This window comes from Hyaena hyaena, unplaced genomic scaffold (assembly GCF_003009895.1).
Source record: "Hyaena hyaena isolate Hyena2069 unplaced genomic scaffold, ASM300989v1 scaffold_107, whole genome shotgun sequence".
NCBI classification, from domain to species: domain Eukaryota; kingdom Metazoa; phylum Chordata; class Mammalia; order Carnivora; family Hyaenidae; genus Hyaena; species Hyaena hyaena.
Window position 1 is genome coordinate 477,726 of NW_024080739.1, and position 20,690 is coordinate 498,415.

General features: G+C 47.7%; 2 protein-coding genes across 6 annotated transcripts; one reads left to right on the forward strand and one right to left on the reverse strand.

The window, feature by feature from the left end:
- Positions 1-1,193: 1,193 nt before the first annotated feature.
- Positions 1,194-18,047, reverse strand: HDAC3 (histone deacetylase 3). Of its 4 annotated transcripts, none has more exons than XM_039236220.1 (15): positions 18,029-18,047; positions 16,030-16,112; positions 14,573-14,715; positions 9,010-9,091; positions 8,825-8,881; positions 8,648-8,703; positions 8,124-8,257; positions 7,508-7,588; positions 7,059-7,132; positions 6,831-6,895; positions 5,652-5,741; positions 5,468-5,526; positions 5,109-5,188; positions 4,655-4,812; positions 1,194-1,851 (listed from the first exon to the last, which is right to left on the reverse strand). In XM_039236220.1, exons 2-15 carry the CDS (start codon positions 16,096-16,098, stop codon positions 1,782-1,784), a joined length of 1,218 nt encoding a protein of 405 aa, XP_039092151.1. In that variant the 5' UTR covers positions 16,099-16,112; positions 18,029-18,047; the 3' UTR covers positions 1,194-1,781. The 4 variants fall into 4 exon arrangements, 3 of the variants coding, with proteins under 3 accessions (XP_039092151.1, XP_039092148.1, XP_039092149.1); XM_039236217.1 differs by lacking the exon at positions 18,029-18,047 and adding an exon at positions 16,207-16,495; XM_039236218.1 differs by lacking the exon at positions 18,029-18,047 and adding an exon at positions 16,220-16,322.
- Positions 16,470-20,616, forward strand: RELL2 (RELT like 2). Of its 2 annotated transcripts, none has more exons than XM_039236221.1 (9): positions 16,470-17,261; positions 17,445-17,602; positions 17,685-17,924; positions 18,321-18,386; positions 18,502-18,568; positions 19,006-19,191; positions 19,461-19,836; positions 19,965-19,998; positions 20,234-20,616. In XM_039236221.1, the coding sequence occupies exons 3-8, from the start codon at positions 17,741-17,743 to the stop codon at positions 19,995-19,997; spliced, it is 912 nt and encodes a 303-aa protein (XP_039092152.1). In that variant the 5' UTR covers positions 16,470-17,261; positions 17,445-17,602; positions 17,685-17,740; the 3' UTR covers position 19,998; positions 20,234-20,616. The 2 variants fall into 2 exon arrangements, with proteins under 2 accessions (XP_039092152.1, XP_039092153.1); XM_039236222.1 differs by having other exon boundaries at positions 17,735-17,924.
- Positions 20,617-20,690: the final 74 nt, after the last annotated feature.

Genomic DNA, 20,690 nt, shown 5'->3' on the forward strand with positions numbered 1-20,690 from the left:
GTGTTTTTTATTCTGAGAAACTAGTTATTGCCAACAGGTGACTAGTCAGTGATAATAGTTACTATTTACCATGCATTTGCTCTAAACCAGACACTATGCAAAACTCTCCATGTTTTTCCTAACTGAATCCTGGCATTGCCATGTGACAAACTCCACTTGTCTCATCATTTTACAGATATGGAGCCTGTCTTCAGATTCTGTGTCTCCCTCTCTGACCCTCCCCTCCTCATGCTCTCTCTCTCAAAAATAAAAATAAAACATTTTACAGAGAGAAAATTTGCGACTTTTGAGAGTTAAAGTGACTTGCCCAAGGACATATAAATGATAAAAAAAAAAAAAAAAATTAAACCCAGATTAGTCTGGGAAATCCTATGTTTGACCAGGATACCCTATTGACAAAAACCAATCCTGAGTGAAAAGAGCAGGTGTTCTCCAAGAGTATGTTCTTTGCTCACCCAGCTTGATTTCTCCCTCAGTGATCTCATCCATTCTCCTAGCTACATCTGTTCCTCCTGTGAAAAGTATGTGGCCCCCAGTAGGCCCTCAAAGTATGGACTAAATTATCTTACCCACAGCTGACAAAAGATTTCAAATATATGCTCCTGGAGGGAACTCTGAGACCCCAGTGTTCAGCCTAGGGCTTGGGATATTATTTTCTAAGCCAAAGCACTGACAGTATCAAAGCATGGAAGGAATGATCCATCTATCACTCTTCTTTCTCATACCACTGTCTACATCTGCTGTACTATTTACCTAACTTCTTACTGGATTGTGAATGCCAGGGAAGGGTCCACATTTGTGACTACTATGGTATCTAGCATCATGCTCACCAAGACAGTTAATATAAGCAACCACTATGTCAGGTACCATGCTAAGCACTTGAGGCTTTATCTCAGTGTATCTTCACCAAATAGCATTACCATCCCAAACACCCAGGTTCAAAAAGCTGGAGTCATCTTCTCCCTCTCTTAAACTAGTAATTGGTCAGGTTTGTCTAACTCTTAACAAGAATGCTCTATCAACTCCCTATATATGAGTAACATAATCCACGTAGAATGCACACACAGGACCTACCATAAGTGTTGAATAAATGTTAACTTTGATTTTTATGATATACATTATGACCCCCATATCTTTTCCCTTCACACATAGGCAGCTAGCTAGAATTAAAAATATTCCCAGGAAGCAAAAGGTACAAAAAATACCAACTTGGTTTATTGGATAAAAACAGTGGTAAAATGGACATAAAGCCAAAAGTTAGAAAGGGACATTTTCACATCCTCCCCGGATTCGAAACCATATTTCCCATCATCTGGGGTTAAGGTTGTTAGAGAGCCAGAGCCCTCTAAAATCCCTGACTCTTCACCTGCACTGAAAACAAGGCTTGTTGTAGGAGAAACCACGAAAGGAGGAAGTCAGAGGTAACTTCACTCCTGTCTAACACCTTCATCCCTAAAAGTCTCTGGGTTGGAGGGAAACAGGGAAGGAACAAGGGGGCCAAAGTGGCTGGGACCGGCCTCTAGGGCCCATTGCCCAAGATGTCCTAGGGGAAGCTATCCTTGTCCCCAATCCAATCCCTAATCAGTACCATTGTCAGGCCTTGGGAAACAGAGTAAAGGGGATAGTTGGTTCAAAAACCAGGTGTGGTCTCTAAACCCTCCTCCAGCACTGGTAAAAGCTCTGAAGGTGACCATCCAGGGCTGTGGGCGCCACACCTTTTTCCTCCTGCCCAAACAAGAGGTAAAAAGGAATTCCTTGGGATATAACAAGCCCAGCTGCTCTTAAATCTCCACGTCACTTTCCTTGTCATTGTCATGGTCTCCATCATAGAATTCATTGGGTGCCTCTGGCCTGCAAAGCAAGGGAGAGAGGTCAGAGTTCTATTCCCCAAGTTCTCATCTTCCCCGACACTGGCACCCTCTCTGGAGCCAAGTCTTAGGCCCCTTTTGTCAAGGAACCACTCCTCTCCTGTTGGCAGAGACTGGTAGTGATCCATTCCACCCATCCATGTAGTCAATAAACATTTAATGAGAGACTACTCTGTGCCAGCCACCATCATAAGCCACAGCAATACAGCAGACGAGAAGTTCGATACAATTTCTGCCTATCCTTAAAAAACTTATAAACAAGAGCGACAACAACTAAAAAGTAAGCAAATAAAGATGATAATTTCCCATGGTGGAAAGTGCTCTGAAAAGAAGGAAATAAAGGGATCTGACAGAGAATGAATGGGAAAAAAAGAGTAAAGTTCAGGCAGAATTATTAGAGACAGCTGAAAAGTAAGGCTTCAAGTCTGAGAAGGAGATGGCCAGGCAAAGATCTGAGGAAGCTCATTTCAAGCTGCCAGAAAACCAAGTACAGTGTTATCAGGTGGAGGGTGATTGCTGTATTCCAGTATGAGCACGAAGGCTAGGACAGCTGGGAGCAGCGTGCAGGGAGGAGAGCAGTTACAGATGAGACCACGGAAACAGGCAAACACCAGCACGCAGGGCTTTCTAAAGCCATGATCAAAGAATGGGATTTTGTTCTAAAAGCAATGGAAAGGAGAGGTGTAAGCACGAGAGTGAGGAAAGGGAAGGGAAAGCAACACAGGGCCCAGTTAAGTACTCAATACTGGTTTCTTTCTTTTTGGAAAACTACTCTCTGGGAGAACATGAATAACTGAAAACTGAATTACCTTGTCCACAGCTGATAAGCAAGCGAGAAGGGAGAAAGTTGTCACAGAGAAGCCGGAGAACAAAGTCAAGAAAGGCCCTCTCTTCCTGGTAAGCAATGTCTCAGCTACCTCTGAGTACATAAGGGTTAAAGATGTGGGGTCAGAGACTCAGGTTTGACTCTCAGTCGTGATATTTAATTAGATATAGGACCTTTGGCAAATTACTTAACCTCTCTGAGCCTCAGATTCCTCCTCTGGTAATTTGAGCGTAACAGCCACCTCTTAGGGTTGTCTGATGACAGAAGAACGATGACAATGGTGATACATATGTTTTAATATAAAGCACTTAGTATTGAGTCTGATGTTTAGCAAACCCACAAAAAGTAGTCATCCTATTACAATTCTGCGAGTGCTATGCAAGCTGAAACTATAGGCATCAAAGAACAGGAACTCGCTGAGGGGTCTCACAGTGAGGTAGGGCTTAGGGCAGGAAGAGGCCTGAGGCTTCTGCTGGCTGTTGAGAGGGGGTAGTATTATATAGAGACTAGGCCCGGATAAGAGCCTTTAGAACCAGAGATGAAAAAGCCAAACTTTGCCAAAAGGAGTAACTTCAAAGCAAGTTTTTAAGAAAATCAATTCTACAAGTCAAGCTTCAGAGACCTGGAGAAATTGACAAGGAGGTGATACATTAAAAAGGAATCCTTAGGCCAGAGGTTCAGATACTTCCTCAACCAGGAGTGGGGATAAGGTGATGTTCATGGAGGAGGAGGGAAGCCGTCCTGAAGGTCCAACAGTAAAGCCCAGGTCTAAAGGAGAGATCTGGAAGCTGACCTCTAAGACAGAGAAGCAGATTATGGAAGGGACTGAGAAGGGTCAATCAGACTCAGGGCCAGCTCAAACCTCTCACACTGCGTAGGAGGTGTGAGTATCCAGCTGTGGTTATCCCTCAGTCACGTAAGGATATCTGTTCTCCATTAAGTGCATCCGTTTCTGCATTTCTGGGTTCTGCTGTCTTTTCCCTCCATTTTTCAGAAAAGCCTATTCTGGGATTTAGATTAAAAAAAAAAAAAGCTCTATCCTCATCTCTTCTTTCCCCTAACACATCTGTAAATATTTTAGTATATATCTCAGAAAGACTTTTAAAAAAACATAATTATCACACCTGAAAAAATGAACAGAGGAAAGAAATCAAAGGGTCTTAGAGAGTATGTAAGCAATCCTGTACAGCTTTGAACTTGGAAGAAGCATGTAAAATGCTGGGAAGATTATAAACCATTACAGATTTTTTGGAAGGCAATTTGGCAGCAAATATAAAGTTTAGTGCACAAAGCCCACTCAAATAAGCAGGCAAAGATGTATATGTGTATGAGAGGGTGCATCACCATATTCTTTGTGATGGTAAAAATAAATGGGAAATAATATAAATGCCATCAATGGTACTTGGTTAGATTATGCTACATCAACACAATGGAGTATTATACAGTCAAAAAATAATGAAGCAGATGTATAAATAATCACATGGAAAGATAGACTCTTCTGTTAAAAAAAAAAGAACAGTTGTAAATTGTATAGTAACCTATATAGAAGAATCCAACTTGCATTTAATAACAAAAGATGCCACAAACTCTGAGAAGGAGTGTGTATGTGTGTTTGGGTTCATATTTGCATGTTGAGTAGTATACTTATAATCTACTGGAAAAGGTCTAACTGAAAAGATATAAATCAAACTATTAACAGTGGTCACTTTGTGGAACTGGTCTGGGATTGTGTGAATGCAACGTATTTTGGTGTTGCTTAAAATTCTGGCAATAAATTACTTATTTGTGGCACACCCACACACAAAAATGAGAGTGTGGAATTGCAACAGACCAAAAAGTAAGCATACTAATGGAGCTAAGCCAGAAACGATTAAGCTAATGCCTTCTAATTTACTTTTTCACTCTTAACTTCCCCAACACGCCTGTTGGAAGCCCCTGCTGTCAAGTCACTGCCCCAGACCTGCTATAGTTCTCCTCAGGACCCCTCTCTTCTGCATCAGCCTCGTCAGTCCTGTCATAGGTCAGGAGGTCTGCAGGCACATCATGAATCTGGACACTAGGTGCATGGTTCAGCATCTTCAGGTTTTCAAAGATTGTCTGGCGGATCTGGTCCAGATACTGGTTGGGGATTTGGAATAAAGAGTGATTGATTCCCAGAGCACCCACTCTTCTAGCTGCCTTTCACCCCTACTCCTAGTTCTAATCCCTTTCTGAATACTAGTTCAAGTCCCCACCTGATAACCATCCCTCCTCCTGACCCCAACTGCCTTTACTGGAACTCGAGCTGCCTACCAGCTGATAAGAGTTATAGTGACAACTAAGAACTTTCGTCTCTTCTCTCATTTCTCTGATTTCATCCTGGACCTCTCCTGGGCGGCCCCCAACCTTGTGTTCAGCCTCTCCACGTTGCTGACCTGGCGTGAATTCTGATTCTCGATGCGGGTGCTGACATCTGGATGGAGCGTGAAGTCTGGGGCAAAGTACTCGAAGTATTCTAAGCAGGGAAAGGGAGATGAGGAGAAAAGGCATGGCTCAGACAGAGACAAGCAGGTCCTGAGATCCCCCAACCTATATCCTTCCCATCAAAACCCCCTGCAAATTAGCTGTCCAATCTTTTCCCTGCTCAGGAGTTCAGTATGCAGAGCTCCTCGAGTGTCAAATTGCCTATCTGTAATAATAAGAAAAAAAAATTCCCATCTGCCTTCAAACCAGGCCGTTCAGGGGTCTTCTGAGAATGGCTTCCTGCTATGGGGTATCATGGGGTGGTCCTTACCGCTATAGGGAAGCTCCTCACTAATGGCCTCTTCTACCAGCAGCGATGTTTCATATGTCCTGAAACCAAATAGCAGACTGGGCTCAGCTGAGCAAGTGGGCTGCAGGGCCACCTGGCCACCTCTCAGGGAGCCCCAAACTCACAGTGGACAAGGGGGAGGAAGAAAATCAGGAAGTATGCTTACCAGCAACGGGCAACATTTCGGACAGTATAGCCACCACCACCTAGCACCAGAAGAGGGATATTGAAGCTCTTGACATATTCGACACATTCCCTGTTAAAAGGAACCAGAGGAATGGCTGGAAGAAGTTCTCAAAAAGTCAAAATGTACATCTCTAGCTATCGTGTGGAAGGAGTACAAGGGAACTAGAAAATGTTACTTATCTTCTTTTAATTTTTTTAACATTTATTCATTTTTGAGAGCCAGAGAGAGACAGAGAGTGAGTGGGGAGGGACATAGAGACAGGGAGACACAGAATCCAAATCCGGCTCCAGGCTCTGAGCTGTCAGCACAGAGCCTCATGTGGGGCTTAAACTCACAAACCATGAGATCATAACCCGAGCCAAAGTAGGACACTTAATTAACTGACTAAGCCACCCAAGTGCCCCCGAGAAAGTTCCGTATCTTGATCTAGGTAGTGAAATTCATTGACTTATACTCTTGAGATATGTGTACTTTAGTATATACATGTTTTATCTCAATGAAAATTTAAAAAACAAAGTGCACTCCCACCTCCATCCTGCTCAACACCCACCCTGGCACCCCATCTGTTAATCAACTATTCTCATCAATGCCCCAGAAACTGCTGTCAGTTCTAGCCTCCAAAATAGAACTCCAATCACGTATGGCTCATTGGGCACCTTCTCCGCCTAAACTCAAGCACCGCATTTGCTGCCCGGACAACAGCTTCCTAGCTGGTCTTTCCACCTCTGCTCCTGTCCCTGACCCCCACCCAATCCTTTCTCCATTCAGCAATCAGAGCAGTCGCTTTCAAACCTGACTTGGATCATGTCACTTCCCTGTTTAAAGATCTTCCAGCAGTTTCCCATCATATCTGAAATACAATCCAGACTCCTTACCAGGAGGTAAGGGCTCTGTAAAACCTTGTCACTGCTAACTTCTCAGGCCTCAAGTCAAACCGCCTCCAGCTTGCTCTCTGTGTTCTTGCCTCACTGCTGTGACTTCATCTCCTCCGCTACACCAGTTCTTCCCTGTCTCATGCCTCTGCATGGGCCCTTCTCACTGCTTGGGAGTGACTCTCCCTATTCTTCCTATGGCCCATTTGCCACCTACCCTCACTTCATGTACTGAGGCCCAAAGACACTTGAAAACCTGGGGGCGGGGAAGGAAAACAAATCTCACCCATGCCCTCGAATGCTGAGGTTGAAGCAACCCAGGCGATCACAGCCCAGAGAGTCAGCTCCACACTGCAAAAAGCAAAACCCCAGGCAGCTGCAGTGAGATAACCGATCAGAATGTCCCAGATGTTCTTCACTTCCCTTCCCTGACCAATGCCAGGGCTCCCCTCCTCCCTGCTCTCTTCCCCGAAGCCCAGGTAGAGCCCTCTTGAGGAGGCATGGACAGTATTACCTGGAGCACAATGCATGTGGGTTGGTAGAAGTCCACCACCTGGTTGATAACCGGCTGGAAAAGGTGCTTGTAACCTGGGAGAGGGCCAAAGATGGGCACCTGGCACCCCAAGGGGATGGGGAGACAGGGAACAAAAGGAAAAAGGGGGTTGAGAGAGCATGTAGCCCAGGAAAAGGGGCAGCCCTAAGAACCAAATCATTGGTTCTGAACTTCTGAATGGGGTCCCAGACCCCTTTGAGTGACTGATGAAAGCTAATGACCCTTTTCCCAGAAAAATGCACCTACACATGACATGTTGCATACAATTTCCGGGGGGGTTCATGGTCCCTCTGAAGGCCATTCATCCTTAAGGACACCTGGCCCAATAGCAGACAATACCAGGCAGAAGAGGTTAATTCAAGGAGAGAAAGAAGAGGTCTAGTGTGCAGGGAAAAGACTTCAATACTTACTCTGGTCATCAATGCCATCCCGCAAGGGCACATTAAGACAGTAGTAGCGGCCACTCTCTGCTCCAACTTCATACATGTCACCTATAGGGAAGCGGAGAGTAGGAGATGGGAGCCACCCACAGAGGGCACTCACAACCCAGCTGCTTCAACCCCAGCCTGTACCCTGAGGGTCTCTCACTACATCTATGTCCCTCTACCACATTCTCCCTAGAGCCACTTCGCCTCTTGTGGCTTGCATTCATTCAACAAATAATATTTGAGGGCCTACTATGAGCCAACCTGTGTACTAGGTGCTGGGGATCTAGCAGTAAAGAGAACTAATGAAATGAATGAAACCCCACCAAGCTTATATTCTTGGCAGGTGGGCATGATGAGGAGGGAGACAGTGAACAAAACAAAACATCGCAACAAATACAAATAGCAGTGAGTGCTCTGAGAGAGGCAAGCACGGGGATGTGACAGAGTAGAGGGGAAGGAGGGGTTACTTTTAACTGTGGTGGTCAGGAGAGACTTCTCCGAGGAGAGGGCACCTGAGCCAAGACCTGAAGGTTGAGCAGGAGGCCATCATGGTAGAGAGCTGAGGGAGCAAAGAGGACGGTCATCCCTATTCCCATACCTGTGCCAGGAAAGAAGTAGTTTCCGTATTTGTGGAAGGAGACTGTCATGACCCGGTCAGTGAGGTAGAAGGCTTCCTGAACTCCATCACCGTGGTGGATGTCAATATCAATGTAGAGCACCCGAGGGTGGTACCTGGAATGAGGGCCAAGCCAGGGTCTGAGGTAGAGTGGAACCCCAGCAAGAAAACCGCCCGACGCACTCCTCCCAAAACAAGGTCTGGAATTATGAAGAGTCTGCTTCAGCCCAAGTCACCTGAAACCTAATGCCACCAGTTCCCTAAGGGCAACCCTGGGGCTCCAGCCTGGAGGCAGGGACAGGAGAGGGATGTGCAGAGAAGACTGAAATGTGAGCAGGCAGCAGGGAGTTTGCACCATCACACAGAGGAGGAAGTCTGAGTAAAGCATTACGAACTGTGGAGAAGCTAGTATGGGGGTGGAGGCCAGGGTCAGGGCCAGGGCAGTCTGAGAGACCTCCTCAGCCACAGGTCTCACAAGTCCCTCCAGCTCCTCCCAGGCTACTTACTTGAGCAGCTCCAGGATGCCAATCACAATGTCATTGACATAGCAGAAGCCAGAGGCCTATAGTGAGACAGTGGTCTTACAAAGAAAGGAACGATTCCTCTACCCAGCTGCCCCCTACTGTCATCCTGACCACCTACCCTAGGGCAGTCATTGTCTCCCCCATCATCTCTTCACTCACCTCAAATTTCTTGGCATGGTGCAGACCACCAGCCCAGTTAATGGCAATATCACAGATCTGAAAGACAAACACACCCAACTCACAGTCCTCCTTGCCCATCCCCAAAGCTGGAAGCTCAGGTTCAGGTTGAGGTTGAGCATAAGGACCCACAGGATAGGGAGAACAGGACTCAGGGCCATGGTCACCTTGTTGTTCAGCTGGGTTGCTCCTTGTAAAGATGCGCCTGTGTAACGGGAACAGAACTCAAAGAGCCCGGGAAACACTGGGCTGCAGGGAAGAGAAGCAAGTCACAGCCCTTTACCTCCATCCAGACCCTTCCTACACCTCTCCCCTGATTCCAAACCCCTCCAACCTCCATTCTTTAATAAACTTCTCCCCACCCCCCCATGCACCCAAGTTATGTGCAAATTTATTCAACAAATATTTTGGACCAAGCCGTGTACCAAGCCCTGTGCAAGCCATTGGATGGGAAGTAAAAACACATTTAACTCTGTCAGGGAGTTTGTATCCTGGTTGGGGAGAAAAGTAGGCAGCTTCTAGGTACTTAAGCAACACACCAAAAAGGAAATAAATTGAGAGAGAATATAAACTTTGCTATTCTTTTTTTTTTTTTTTTAATTTATTTCTAGGAGAGAGAGAGAGAGACAGCATGAGCAGGGGAGGGTCAGAGAGAGAGGGAGTCACAGACTGAAGCAGGCTCCAGGCTCTGAGCTGGCAGTCAGCACAGAGCTGGACGCAGGGCTCGAACCCACGAACTGCGAGATCATGACCTAAGCGAAAGTCGGACACTTAACCGACTAAGCCACCTGGGCGCCCCTAAACTTTGCTATTCTTAAAAGATCCTTTTATGCGTATCATATTTTAACACAATATTCAATAATATTCTTTGGAATTACACATTTTTAAGAAAAAGCTGTATTTATTCTCATAGGCCTGAAAAAGTAATAAGGATAATCCACAGAAAGCCTTTAACAAAGTGTGTGGTACCTAGTACTCGGTAAGTTGATAAATGTTAGTTATAATGATTACCATCCTTTTTTTTTTTTTTTTTTTCATAAAAAGGAGAAGCTTAAAATCAGATACAAAAGATTATATACTATATGGCTCCATTTATATAACACTCTAAAAAAGGCAAAATATAGGGACAGACCACAGATCAGTAGTTGCCTGCAGCTAAGCTGGAAAGAAGAGATTGATTGTAAAAGAATACAGGGGCCCTTTGTGGAATAATGGAAATAATCTACACCTTGATACATATTGTTAAAACTCTCGAAACTACAAACCTAAAAAGGGTGAATTTTAGGGTGCGTGGGTGGCTCAGTTAAGTGTCCAACTCTTGATTTCTGCTCAGGTCATAATCTCACAATTTGGGTGACCAAGCCCCACATCAGGCTCCGTGCTGACAGCACAGAGCCTGCCTGGGATTCTTTCTCTCTGCCATTCCCCTGCTCGCTCGCTCTCAAAATAAATAAACCAACTTTTAAAAAAAAAGTGAATTTTACTGTATGCAAATTTACCTTCATAAAGTTGACTTATGAAAAAGGAAAGGCTTAAAAGAGCCCTAGTTTTGGGGGCACCTGGGTGGTTCAATTGGTTAAGCGTCCGACCTTAGCTCAGGTCATGATCTTGCAGTTTGTAACTTTGGGCTCTGCATCAGGCTCTGTGCTGACAGCTTGCTCAGAGCATGGAGCCTGCTTTGGATTCTGTCTCCCTTTCTCTCTGCCCTCCCCTCTGAAAAATAAACAAACATTTTTTAAAAATTAAAAAAAAGATTCCCTAGTTTTAGTTCTCAAAAACTAATTGTTCATCTGATACATTTGACTACGAAAATAAGAAGTGTATGGAGTTTTATAATTTCTCAAAGGTTCTGGGAAGAATTCACAACTGATACCTAGAAAACTGAGCAAATGAAGAAACAATGCCATCATCGACCCCTGGAAAAACAATAAGGTGTACAAATAGAAAGATTAAACTGCTATACTATTTCACTCTCTGGTAAATGAATTTTTCAAAGTTATAACGATGTAAACATAGAATACTTATTTAATAAAAATAGTGATATAACTATATTGTGAAGCTGGGAGGAGAGGGGAAGCCAGGGTGATGGTATGAGGAGACTAAATTCTCATTTCCCATACTAAGAGTTTAAGAGAAAACACCTGAAGTTGAAAAGTGAAGAAATAGCAATATAAGCATATTATGACAGGCAGTGTAATATGGTAGCGTGATTTAAGAGACCAGATTCTGGAGCCAGATTACCTAGGTTCAAACTTTGGCTCTTTAACACTTAGTAATGATCATGAGATTGGGCAAGCCGTTTAAAGTTTCTGTGCCTGAGGCGCCTGGATGGCTCCAACAGTTAAGTACCTGACTCTTGATTTTTTTTCTTTTAATTTTTTTTATAACGTTTATTTATTTATTTTTGAGAGACAGAGACAGACAGAGCACCAGCGGGGGAGGAGCAGAGAGAGAGGGAGACACAGAATCCGAAGCAGGCTCCAGGCTCTGAGCTATCAGCACAGAGCCTGATGTGGCACTCGAACTCACAAACTGCAAGATCATGACCTGAGCTGAAGTCGGAAGCTCAACTGATTGAGCCACCCAGGTGCCCCTCTGATTCTTGATTTGATTTCAGCTCAGGTCATGATTTCACTCTCTTTCTCCTTCTATCTCTGCCCCTCCCCTACTTATGTAACGTTCTGCTTTCTTTCCTCCTCTAAATTAATTAATTAATTAAATTTAAAAAATAAAGTTTCTGTGCTTCAGTGTCCTAACCTGTAAAAAGGAGACAATAGCAGGCCCTGGTTCACAGAGATTGATGAGATTAAATGAGCTGAAGCCTGTGAAGCATTTAAAGTACCTGACAGGGGTGCCTGGGTGGCTCAGTTGGTTAAGCATCCAACTTCGGCTCAGGTCATGATCTCAACCGTTTGAGTTTGAGCCCCATGTCGGGCTCTGTGCTGACAGCTGAGAGCCTGGAGCCTGCTTTGGATTCTGTTTCTCCCTCTCTCTCTCTGGCCTCCCCCACTTGTGCTCTGTCTCTCAAAAAAGAAATAAATGTAAAAAACAAAAAGTACCTGATACAAAGTAGGCATTATTTATTATAGATTATTAGGAACAATAGTAGATTAGAATCAGTTCTTTTAAATTCAAAGGTAAATATCAGAAGAAATAGCTAAGGACCTGAAAGTGGCTGCCACTGGGGAGAGGGATCTGTGGATGTGAGGGATAGATTTGGGACTGCTTTTTTCTCCCCACATTAAAAGCCTTGCAGGGGCACCTCGGTGGTTCAGTCGGTTAAGCGTCTGACTTCGGCTCAGGTCATGATCTCACAGTTCTTCCATTCAAGGCCCGCGTTCGGTTCTGTGCCGACAGCTCAGAGCCTGGAGCCTGTTTCAGATTCTGTGTCTCCCTCTCTCTCTGCCTCTCCCCCACTGTGCTCTGTCTCTGTTTCTGTCTCTCTGTCTCAAAAATAAATAAACCATAAAAAAAAGCCTTGCAGTATAATTAGGCTTTTTATAGTAGATCACTTTGAAAACAATCAGAAATTAATTAAAAGTGAAAATCCCTGATTCTTATCTGAAATACACACATAAATGGGACTGTAGCTCAAGTTTAAGAGAACAACCACCGCAGTGCAAAGGGCCCAGTGGTAGTATTCCCTAACTACACAGGGAGCGGTTACAGCCCTAGCTGTGGCCTGAGGGTGACTGCATTCTGTCAGACACGTATAAAGTGAGCTCGGAGACAACAGCAGCAGCAATAACAAAAAACCAAGGAAGCTCCCAGGACAGCATAGATCAAACACCAAATGACCAGGGCAGTGTGTACAGGACAGAACTTTGCACCTGGTGTGGTTAAGAAAGGCTTCGTGGTATGAGGCTTCATAGCTGTATGAAGACCAGGAAGGCCTTGGAGAGGTTGAAAGAGGAACAATTCCAGGAAGGAATTCAATGGAAGCAGGGGCGTAAGGATAAGCCTGGGAAGGTGCTAAATGCCAGCATAAGGAGTTGGTTTCTATCTTCCAGCTCAGTGTTTCTGTTGGCACGACCTTTTGGGGAACACTTAAGTATTTAAAACCTGGGCTCTGGATCTGAATCCTGCCATTTCCACTGACCAGTTTTGTGCCTTAGGCTACTTATGTAAATCTCAAATTGTGGTCTCCTTATGCCTAACTTAAGGGAAAAGACTATAACATCTCACTGTTGATGTGAGAATTAAGTGGATGTACCGGCAAACGTGAGAATAGCAGAGTAAGCATTCAATAAATAGTGGCTATTGTAGGACACTACAAATTAACAGCCTGGTTTCCGCAAGAAATAAATTCAAAGTACAGAGGAAAACACTACAGTTTAAAAGTCTTAAGAGATGTATTAACCAAATACAATCAACTGCAAAAAAAGAAAAGTTTAGGAGACAGTTGGAAAAATCAGAATACTGACTGCATATATAATGATATTAAGGAATTACTGTTAAGGAGTGATAATGATAATGTGTATTGGCAGGTTTTGTTTTCTTTTGTTTTTAATTTTTAGAGTGAGAGAGAGAGACAGCATGAAAGAGAGCACACACGAGCATGGGAGAGAGGCAGAGAGAGAATCTGAAGCAGCCTCCATGCTCAATGCAGAGCCCGACATGGGACTTGATACCAAGACCTTGGGATCATGACTTGAGCTAATAATAAGAGTTGGATGCTCAACCGAATGAGCCTCCCAGGCACTCAAGTGTGTATGGTTCTTTTTTAAGACTATCATTTGGAGATACACAATAAAGTATTTACAGTTTCAAAAATGTTAGATCTGGTTTAAAATGATCTGGGAGGTAGGTGAAGTAAGACTGGCCATTTGTTTATAAGTGTTGCAGGTGGTGATGGATATACAGAAATTTACAGTACTAGTCTTTCAGAAATGTTTGAAATTTTCCTAATAAAAAGTTTAAAAATAAATTGAGTAAATGGGAGCTATTATAATCACTACATTTTCATGAATATATACAAGAATGTAAGCAGGGATCATGGCTTATCTTTGTTATCCACTGCCTTCCCCAAAGGAGCTAACTCTGAATCTTCTTTGTATGAAAAGCTCAATGTAAACCTCTCTCTGTGAAAATCACTCTCTTGCTTTTAAAACACTTTGATAATTTCCCTCCACTCTAGGGGTAAGAGCCTCAATTCATAATATTTACTATTCAGAGGCCTTGAGCATCTCTTTAGCCTTGATTCAGATCACTCTTTTCTTCATTAACTGTGGTTGATCTTTTTTCTGTTTCTCAAATGACATACCAACCTTGTACAGACCCTCAACACATTATTCCTATACCCACTGACATTCCTGCCCTCCCCTCTGTCCTCCCAGCCACCTTTCACCTAATTACTTCCTACTCTTTATTCAGATCTCAGCTTAATCTCCATTACTTCCTCTAGGAAGCCTCCACTGACCATCTCATACCCAAAATGGTTAATTCTCCCAAGTATACACACTCACAGTTGGCCACATACCTCTCCTTCACAGGACTTAGCACAACTATAATATCAAAATTTTCTTGGTGTGTCTTATTGCACTGCCACTACTTAGCACAGGGCCTGGCCTAAAGCAAACAACCAATAAATATTTGTTGAAAAAACAAACGAGTAAATGATGCTTCACTGGCAAATACGACCCCCTTCATAATTCCCACTGCTGCCAGGAGACCTCATTCAAGCATTCTCCTCGAAATGGCTGGCATTAAAAATCCCAGGCCTCCCCTCACCAGTCGTCGCCCACGTTGAAGGCATTAAGGCTCTTGGTGAAGCCTTGCATATTGGTGGGGCTGACTCTCTGCAAGAAGTCGATGTAGTCCTCAGAGTGAAAGCGGCACATATCATGCTGGGAAGCCTGGTATGGCTTGAAGACCTCGGGATGGAAAACATAAGGTGAACCGAGGCAAGGTCAGTCTCATTCATTGGGATTAGACTCCCCACACTGACCCCAGACTCGCAGACTGTCCAAAACAACACACGGCAGTGGTCCCCTCACCCCTTCAATCCTTGTTATTATAAGAAGCAAACATCAGCAAAGATGAGAGGCTCTGATTAGCCAGCTGGGGTACTAAGATCAAGCCTCCTAAAGACCAGCTGACTTGCCTTCTTCCCACTTTCAGCCCAATCTTTCCCACCTTATCAACCCTGAGCCCTGATCCACCTGCGCTGTTCTTTCGAGCTCCTATTTTTTATTCTTTCCATACTCATCTCCTCCCCTTGGCTCTGATTCCGCCCTCTCTCCTCAGAGTTCTTAATTTTGGAGTTAAGTAATTTGGGATTTGTGACAACCTTCTAATTAAAAATCAAGGTGCCAAGGTATTAAGCCAGAGATTAGTTAGCTTTTGAGGGATTCATGCAGTTCTTTAGAAACTGGGCAAGAACAAAAAGGTTCTCTCCCCAGAAAATGCACACAGGTATATACCAGCAAACAACTTCAAAGGATTCATAGAATCGTGCACTAACATCACCTCAGTCTTTTCTATAACCATTTGACAGCACAAACAGAGAGGAACACTCATTGGTACTGTTGTCTAATTCCCCTTGTGACCCAAGAGGGCTAAACCTAACTGTTACAATCGCCTATCACAACTATAAATTCCAAGCTGGAGATTATCTGTCCCAAGTGCATATCTGGGAGACAAGAGGATTGGGTAGCAATTAAATAGAACTGTATGCAGGCATTCTAAGTTGATAAGGAAATACCCAGGACATCTGCTCTCTTCCACACATATATACATATTTGCACACAGGCCTGCAGAGTCCTCTCTGGAGCTCTAGCTCCTTGGAGGCGCAGAGAGGTGGGGGAGAAGAGGTGGGAACGCTTTACATCCAGATATAGTGATCCAGCCCCTCTCTCTTTCTTAAAGCCACAGGACTGCCTACACCCCAAGATGGTGGGGAGGAAAACATCTGCCTTTAAACCGGCCCCACTCCACCCTCACCATAGGGCAGAGGTTGGTTCACCTGAGGTCAAAGGTTAGCGACCTAAGGTGATAAAGTAACTCCCATGAAGTCGGTGGATCCACCCACCAACACTGCTTACCGCTGGTGCTCCTAACTCCGGCAATCCAGCCTCCTCCCCACCCCAAAGGCAGGTCGCACACTGTGCTTTCAGTGCAGCCCACCTATCCTAGAGCCGCCCAGCTCGACCCCACCCTCAAAACACAGCAGCGATGCTAGGACTCACGATCATTTTCTTATAGAGACCGTAGTGCAGGACCAGACTATGGGTCAATGCCAAGCGATGGGGCTTCATAGGGTGCCCTGCCCCTGCGGGTGGGAGAAGAGAGTTCGTCAGTTCCCGTCGCTGGAGTTGTAGCCCCCTCCTCGTGACTTCCGCGTCCAGAAATCCCTCGCGTACAACCTTGTTCCCTCACCGTAGTGGAAGTTGCCCACGTCAGGGTCGTAGAAATAGGCCACGGTCTTGGCCATGGTGCCGGCGGGACCAGGCCCCGCGCTACTGCAGCCCGCCTGGCCGCCTGCCCCACCCCCGCTCGTACGTGCTGCGCAAGCACGCAGCCTGCCTCTGCGGAACCGGGAAACCCACGACCCGCCTCCTGGCCACGCCCCCTGCGGAGTTCCGCCCCTCGCTTGGTTCGCCCTTCTAGGTTCTGGAGCGTGAGCGCCTGGGCTTTGCGGAGGACGCGTAGCATAGGTCCTAGGATGCTAGGGTCATTTCCTTCCCGGCGGGGGCCAAATCCTCGGGAAGCTGAGACATCTAGTCCAGTCACCTGCCCCAAACGGGGCTCAGGCCGTGGTCACCAGCCTAGGAGACTCCGGAGAACCAGCCACTCCGTCCCTCTCGGGTGCAGAAAGCCAGCTTTTCCCGGCCCACTGGGAAGATTCCCGGCTATCCACTCGGCTGAGGCATCTGAGGGCAGGAGCCGCGCCAGGAGTGCCGGATAGACTTGTGGAGAGCACTCTCGTCTGACTGCCTGTCCTCCCCACCCGGACCCAGACTCGGCGCCGCACACTCCCCCCGAGGAGGGGGAGGGGGCGGCGCAGTCACGCGCGCACCACATTTGCGCTCAAAAGCGCGCAAGGCTCTCGCTCTCCGCCCCGCACACCTGCGCTCCGCCCCCTAGTCCTGGGCTAGCGACTGGCGAAAGCATTTGGGAACCTAGGGCGGCTGCGGCGGCGCCCCCACCCCCACCCCATCTCCTTCCCCTTCCCACAGTCGGAGTTGTCCGAAGCCTGTCGCCGCTCCCAACCAGCCCGCATCCCTCTTCATCCTTCCCTCCCCCCGCCTGCCGCGGCACCGGTATCTGCAGCCGCAGCCCGGAGCCGGTGAGGCGGCGAAGGGGGGAGGGGGAGGAAGCAAGGGATGAGCACCGGGAGGGCGTCGGGGGCCCCGAGCCGGACTAGGACGCCCCTGGAACAGGAACCCGATCTGGAGCCGGAGCCAGAACCAAACCACCGGTACCGAGTGGGCCAGGTGGTCTGGATGGGAGGAACCCAAAGGGGTGGCGTTGTGCGGGAATACAGGCAGGGGAGGGGGTTGCAGAGGCCTGGCTCAGGCCGGCGCGGAGGAGGTGCGGACGCTGACTCAAGCACGATTCTTGAGCCGACCGCCGGAGAATTCCGTCCCATCTCTCTCTGCAGTGTCCTTGGAAGGGACGGAAGCGCAGGACAAGCTGGAAAGGGGAACGCTCTGGGCGTCTGGGAAGCAGGATCAGGGTCGTGGAAGAGGGCTTGCGCAGCCGCCTTCTGGCACCCCTGCCCCGGACCAGCACCCGTGACACGGACAGCTCCTTGGTTGGGTAGGGGGGTGGGGCCGGACCTCCGAGGCTTGCTGGTTTTGGGTCCTGAGGACCGATTTCCTATCCCTCCCCCCGTCCCTAGCTACAGCCCCCTAACCCCACAAGGCGCCCTGGCCCGCGCTCGCCCCCCAGGGCCTCATGTCGGAACCACAGCCTAACCTGGAGCCGCCCCAACATGGGCTGTACATGCTCTTCCTGCTTGTGCTGGTCTTCTTCCTCATGGGCCTTGTAGGCTTCATGATCTGCCACGTGCTCAAGAAGAAGGGCTACCGCTGCCGCACGTCGAGGGGCTCGGAGCCTGATGATGCCCAGCTCCAGCCCCGTGAGTGAAGAACCCAGAACCTGGCTCAGTCACCTTTCTCCCATACCCTTCACCTCACACCTCCTTCTGCCTTCCTGGCCAAGAGACCCAGGCCAAACTCTTACCATGCGTTCAGGGAGGCTTAATGATGCTTTCTTGAGTCTGCAAGTGGGATGACACCATCCTGAAAGCAAGGCTAGAAAAGGCAGGATGGGTGGGAAGGGCCCATTGTTGGTTGTCTTGGGCTCCCACTTATTTTCCCATCTTTACTGCCCTGACTCCTGAAATCCTAACATGCAGCATGATGGCAAACAGACAAAGGGATAGGTCTTGAGCAATAAGCCACAGAAGCCACCAGGTAATGTCCACCCAAAGCTGACTCATTTCCTGCTTCCTTGCCAACCTCTCATCCTTCAGCTGAGGACGATGACATGAATGAGGACACAGTAGAGAGGATTGTTCGCTGCATCATCCAAAATGAAGGTGGGTGTAGGCTGGCCCTTTGCTCTCCCAGCCCCACACCCCTCCCCAGTCCTCACTCAACTTTCTCTTGCCCTGACCTCCACCTCCACTGACTCCCTCTTTCTTCTCCTCCCAGCCAATGCTGAGGCCTTGAAGGAGATGCTGGGGGACAGTGAAGGAGAAGGGACAGTGCAGCTGTCCAGGTGAGCTGGAAACAAGGGCCAGCATGACTTAGCTTGCTTTGGAGAGTACCCTCTCCTCCAGCACAATCCTTTCCCAATATCTTCGCATGTTTGGGCAGGGGGAAAGCAAAGCTGACTAACCTATAGGAAGGAAGAAGTTTTGTAGGAATCTGAGTTCCTTCAAATTATACTTCCCATCTGGATATCATCAAGCCTAACATTCATCCCTTGTGCTACTCTTTTGGGTTAAACATTGCCCGCTTTATAGCAAACGACCCTGGGAAGGAGAACACATGATCACTAACATCTCAATATTGCATTTATTAGATAAATACAGAGTGTTGGGGCCTGGGGAAAGTGAGGCATCTGATGTTTTAAGAAGCACAAAGGACAGGAGCAAATGGAACAGGAAAGGAAATGGTAATGTCACTCCTGCTCCCCTCTTCCCTATTGTCCAGCATGGATGCTACCTCCAGCCTGCAGGACGGAGCCCCTTCCCATCATCACACAGTGCATCTGGGGTCTGCTGCCCCTTGTATCCACTGTAGCCGCAACAAGAGGCCCCCACTTGTCCGTCAGGGACGCTCCAAGGAAGGAAAGAGCCGCCCCCGGCCTGGGGAGACCACTGTGTTCTCTGTGGGCAGGTGGGATAGAAAGCCCCAGGGAAAGGGGGTTTGAGGTGGGAGCCCCCGTGATCAGGCACCTGATTCCAAAGATGGTCCCCAGCTCTGTTCTCCTAGACTGTGAACTACAGCAGTAGTCAGGCTATGCAATATGCCCCACAATCTGGGGAGGTCTCCCCTGCCCTTGGCTAGAAGGAAGTAGCTATGAAACCCAGGATGCCCCTAGCTGAAGGGAAGCCAAGCAGCCTCTGAGTTGTGGTCCTAAGCCCCAGTGTTCTCTCCCTTCCCAGGTTCCGGGTGACACACATAGAGAAGCGCTATGGACTACATGAGCATCGTGATGGCTCTCCCACGGACAGGAGCTGGGGGTCTGGTGGAGGGCAGGACATAGGGGGTAGTCAGGGGTCTGGGGGAGGGCAGCCCAGGGCAGGGACACCTGCCATTGAGAGCCTGCCCCCTGAGAGGCCACAGCCCCTGGCCCATGCCAGTCCCTCAGTGCAGAATGGAGGACTCAGAGACAGTAGCTTAGTCCCTTGTACACTTGAGGGCAACCCTAGAGCCTCTGCAGAGCCAATGCTAGGGGCTGGAGGGAAGGGCCCAAGCCCAGGACTGGCCAGTCGAGAGGCAGTTGGACAGCCAAGCAAACTGGACACCACAGATCACCAGGTATGAAGACATGGGCAGGGCTATGGTGGGCTTAGCTCTTATTGCCTTCTACCCTGGGTTGTGGGGGGAGGTGTCACTGATATGACCCACATCCTGTTCTCCCATTATTGACCATTTCTCTCTCATAGGTGTCCCCACCAAGAGGCACAGGGGGTGTGTGAGGTGAGTCTGCCTGGGCCCAAAGTCATATAATCTCATCCTCCCACCCTCTACTTAAACTACCTAAGCCCATTGGCTCTCTGCACTCCCAGGGTTGGCCTTTGCTACACATTCTTTGGTTTAGTGGTGGGGAGTGGGCATGTGCCCCAGGAGATAGGGAAGGTCCTGTAGCCCCTGGGAAAAAGCTGAGACACAGCTTGAATAGGAAACAACACTGTTACCCTTCCTCTCCTTCAAGCCTCCTTCTTCATTGTGCTGATGGAATACCAGCTGGCAGGGCCAGGGGTGGGTGGGCATGAAGGCCCTCCTCTTCACTGGACAGCACTATCCCCAGCTGAGGAACCAGCTCTACTTCCACCTGGAGTTGCATGGTCTCAGGCTGAGGGACCCCCGTCCCTCAGTCTCTTTCACTTCCCCTGCCTGCCAACAGGCCGCCTGACCCCTTCCCCATCACCTAGCTCCATTTGCTAGAGCGTGGCAGCTGGGAGCAGGCCCCTGCCCTTGGTGGGCCCCTAAAGCAATAGCACCATAGGCCCCCTGCCCTCTTGGCACAAGAGGCCCAGGCCCTGGCTTGGGCTTAGTGCCCTTTATTCACTGTCAATAAATCTGCTCAGACCATTACAGCTGTTTTGCATACTGGCTCCAGCTCCTTTTGACAGGCTTGCTCCTGTCCTAGCCCTCAACCCCAGTGGCCA

Bases quoted from the DNA above. Each gene is read 5' to 3' on its own strand.
- HDAC3 (XM_039236217.1), bottom strand. From the start codon at position 16,495: ATGCTACGCGTCCTCCGCAAAGCCCAGGCGCTCACGCTCCAGAACCTA. The intron at 9,092-14,572 runs GTGAGGGGAGGC...TCTTCCCTGCAG, and splicing joins TTCAACGTGGGCGACGACTG to CCCAGTGTTTCCCGGGCTCT. The intron at 6,896-7,058 runs GTAATACTGTCC...TGCTTTTTGCAG, and splicing joins CCACATGCATTGTGCTCCAG to TGTGGAGCTGACTCTCTGGG.
- RELL2 (XM_039236221.1), top strand. From the start codon at position 17,741: ATGTCGGAACCACAGCCTAACCTGGAGCCGCCCCAACATGGGCTGTAC. The intron at 18,387-18,501 runs GTGGGTGTAGGC...TTCTCCTCCCAG, and splicing joins CTGCATCATCCAAAATGAAG to CCAATGCTGAGGCCTTGAAG. The intron at 18,569-19,005 runs GTGAGCTGGAAA...CCTATTGTCCAG, and splicing joins GGGACAGTGCAGCTGTCCAG to CATGGATGCTACCTCCAGCC.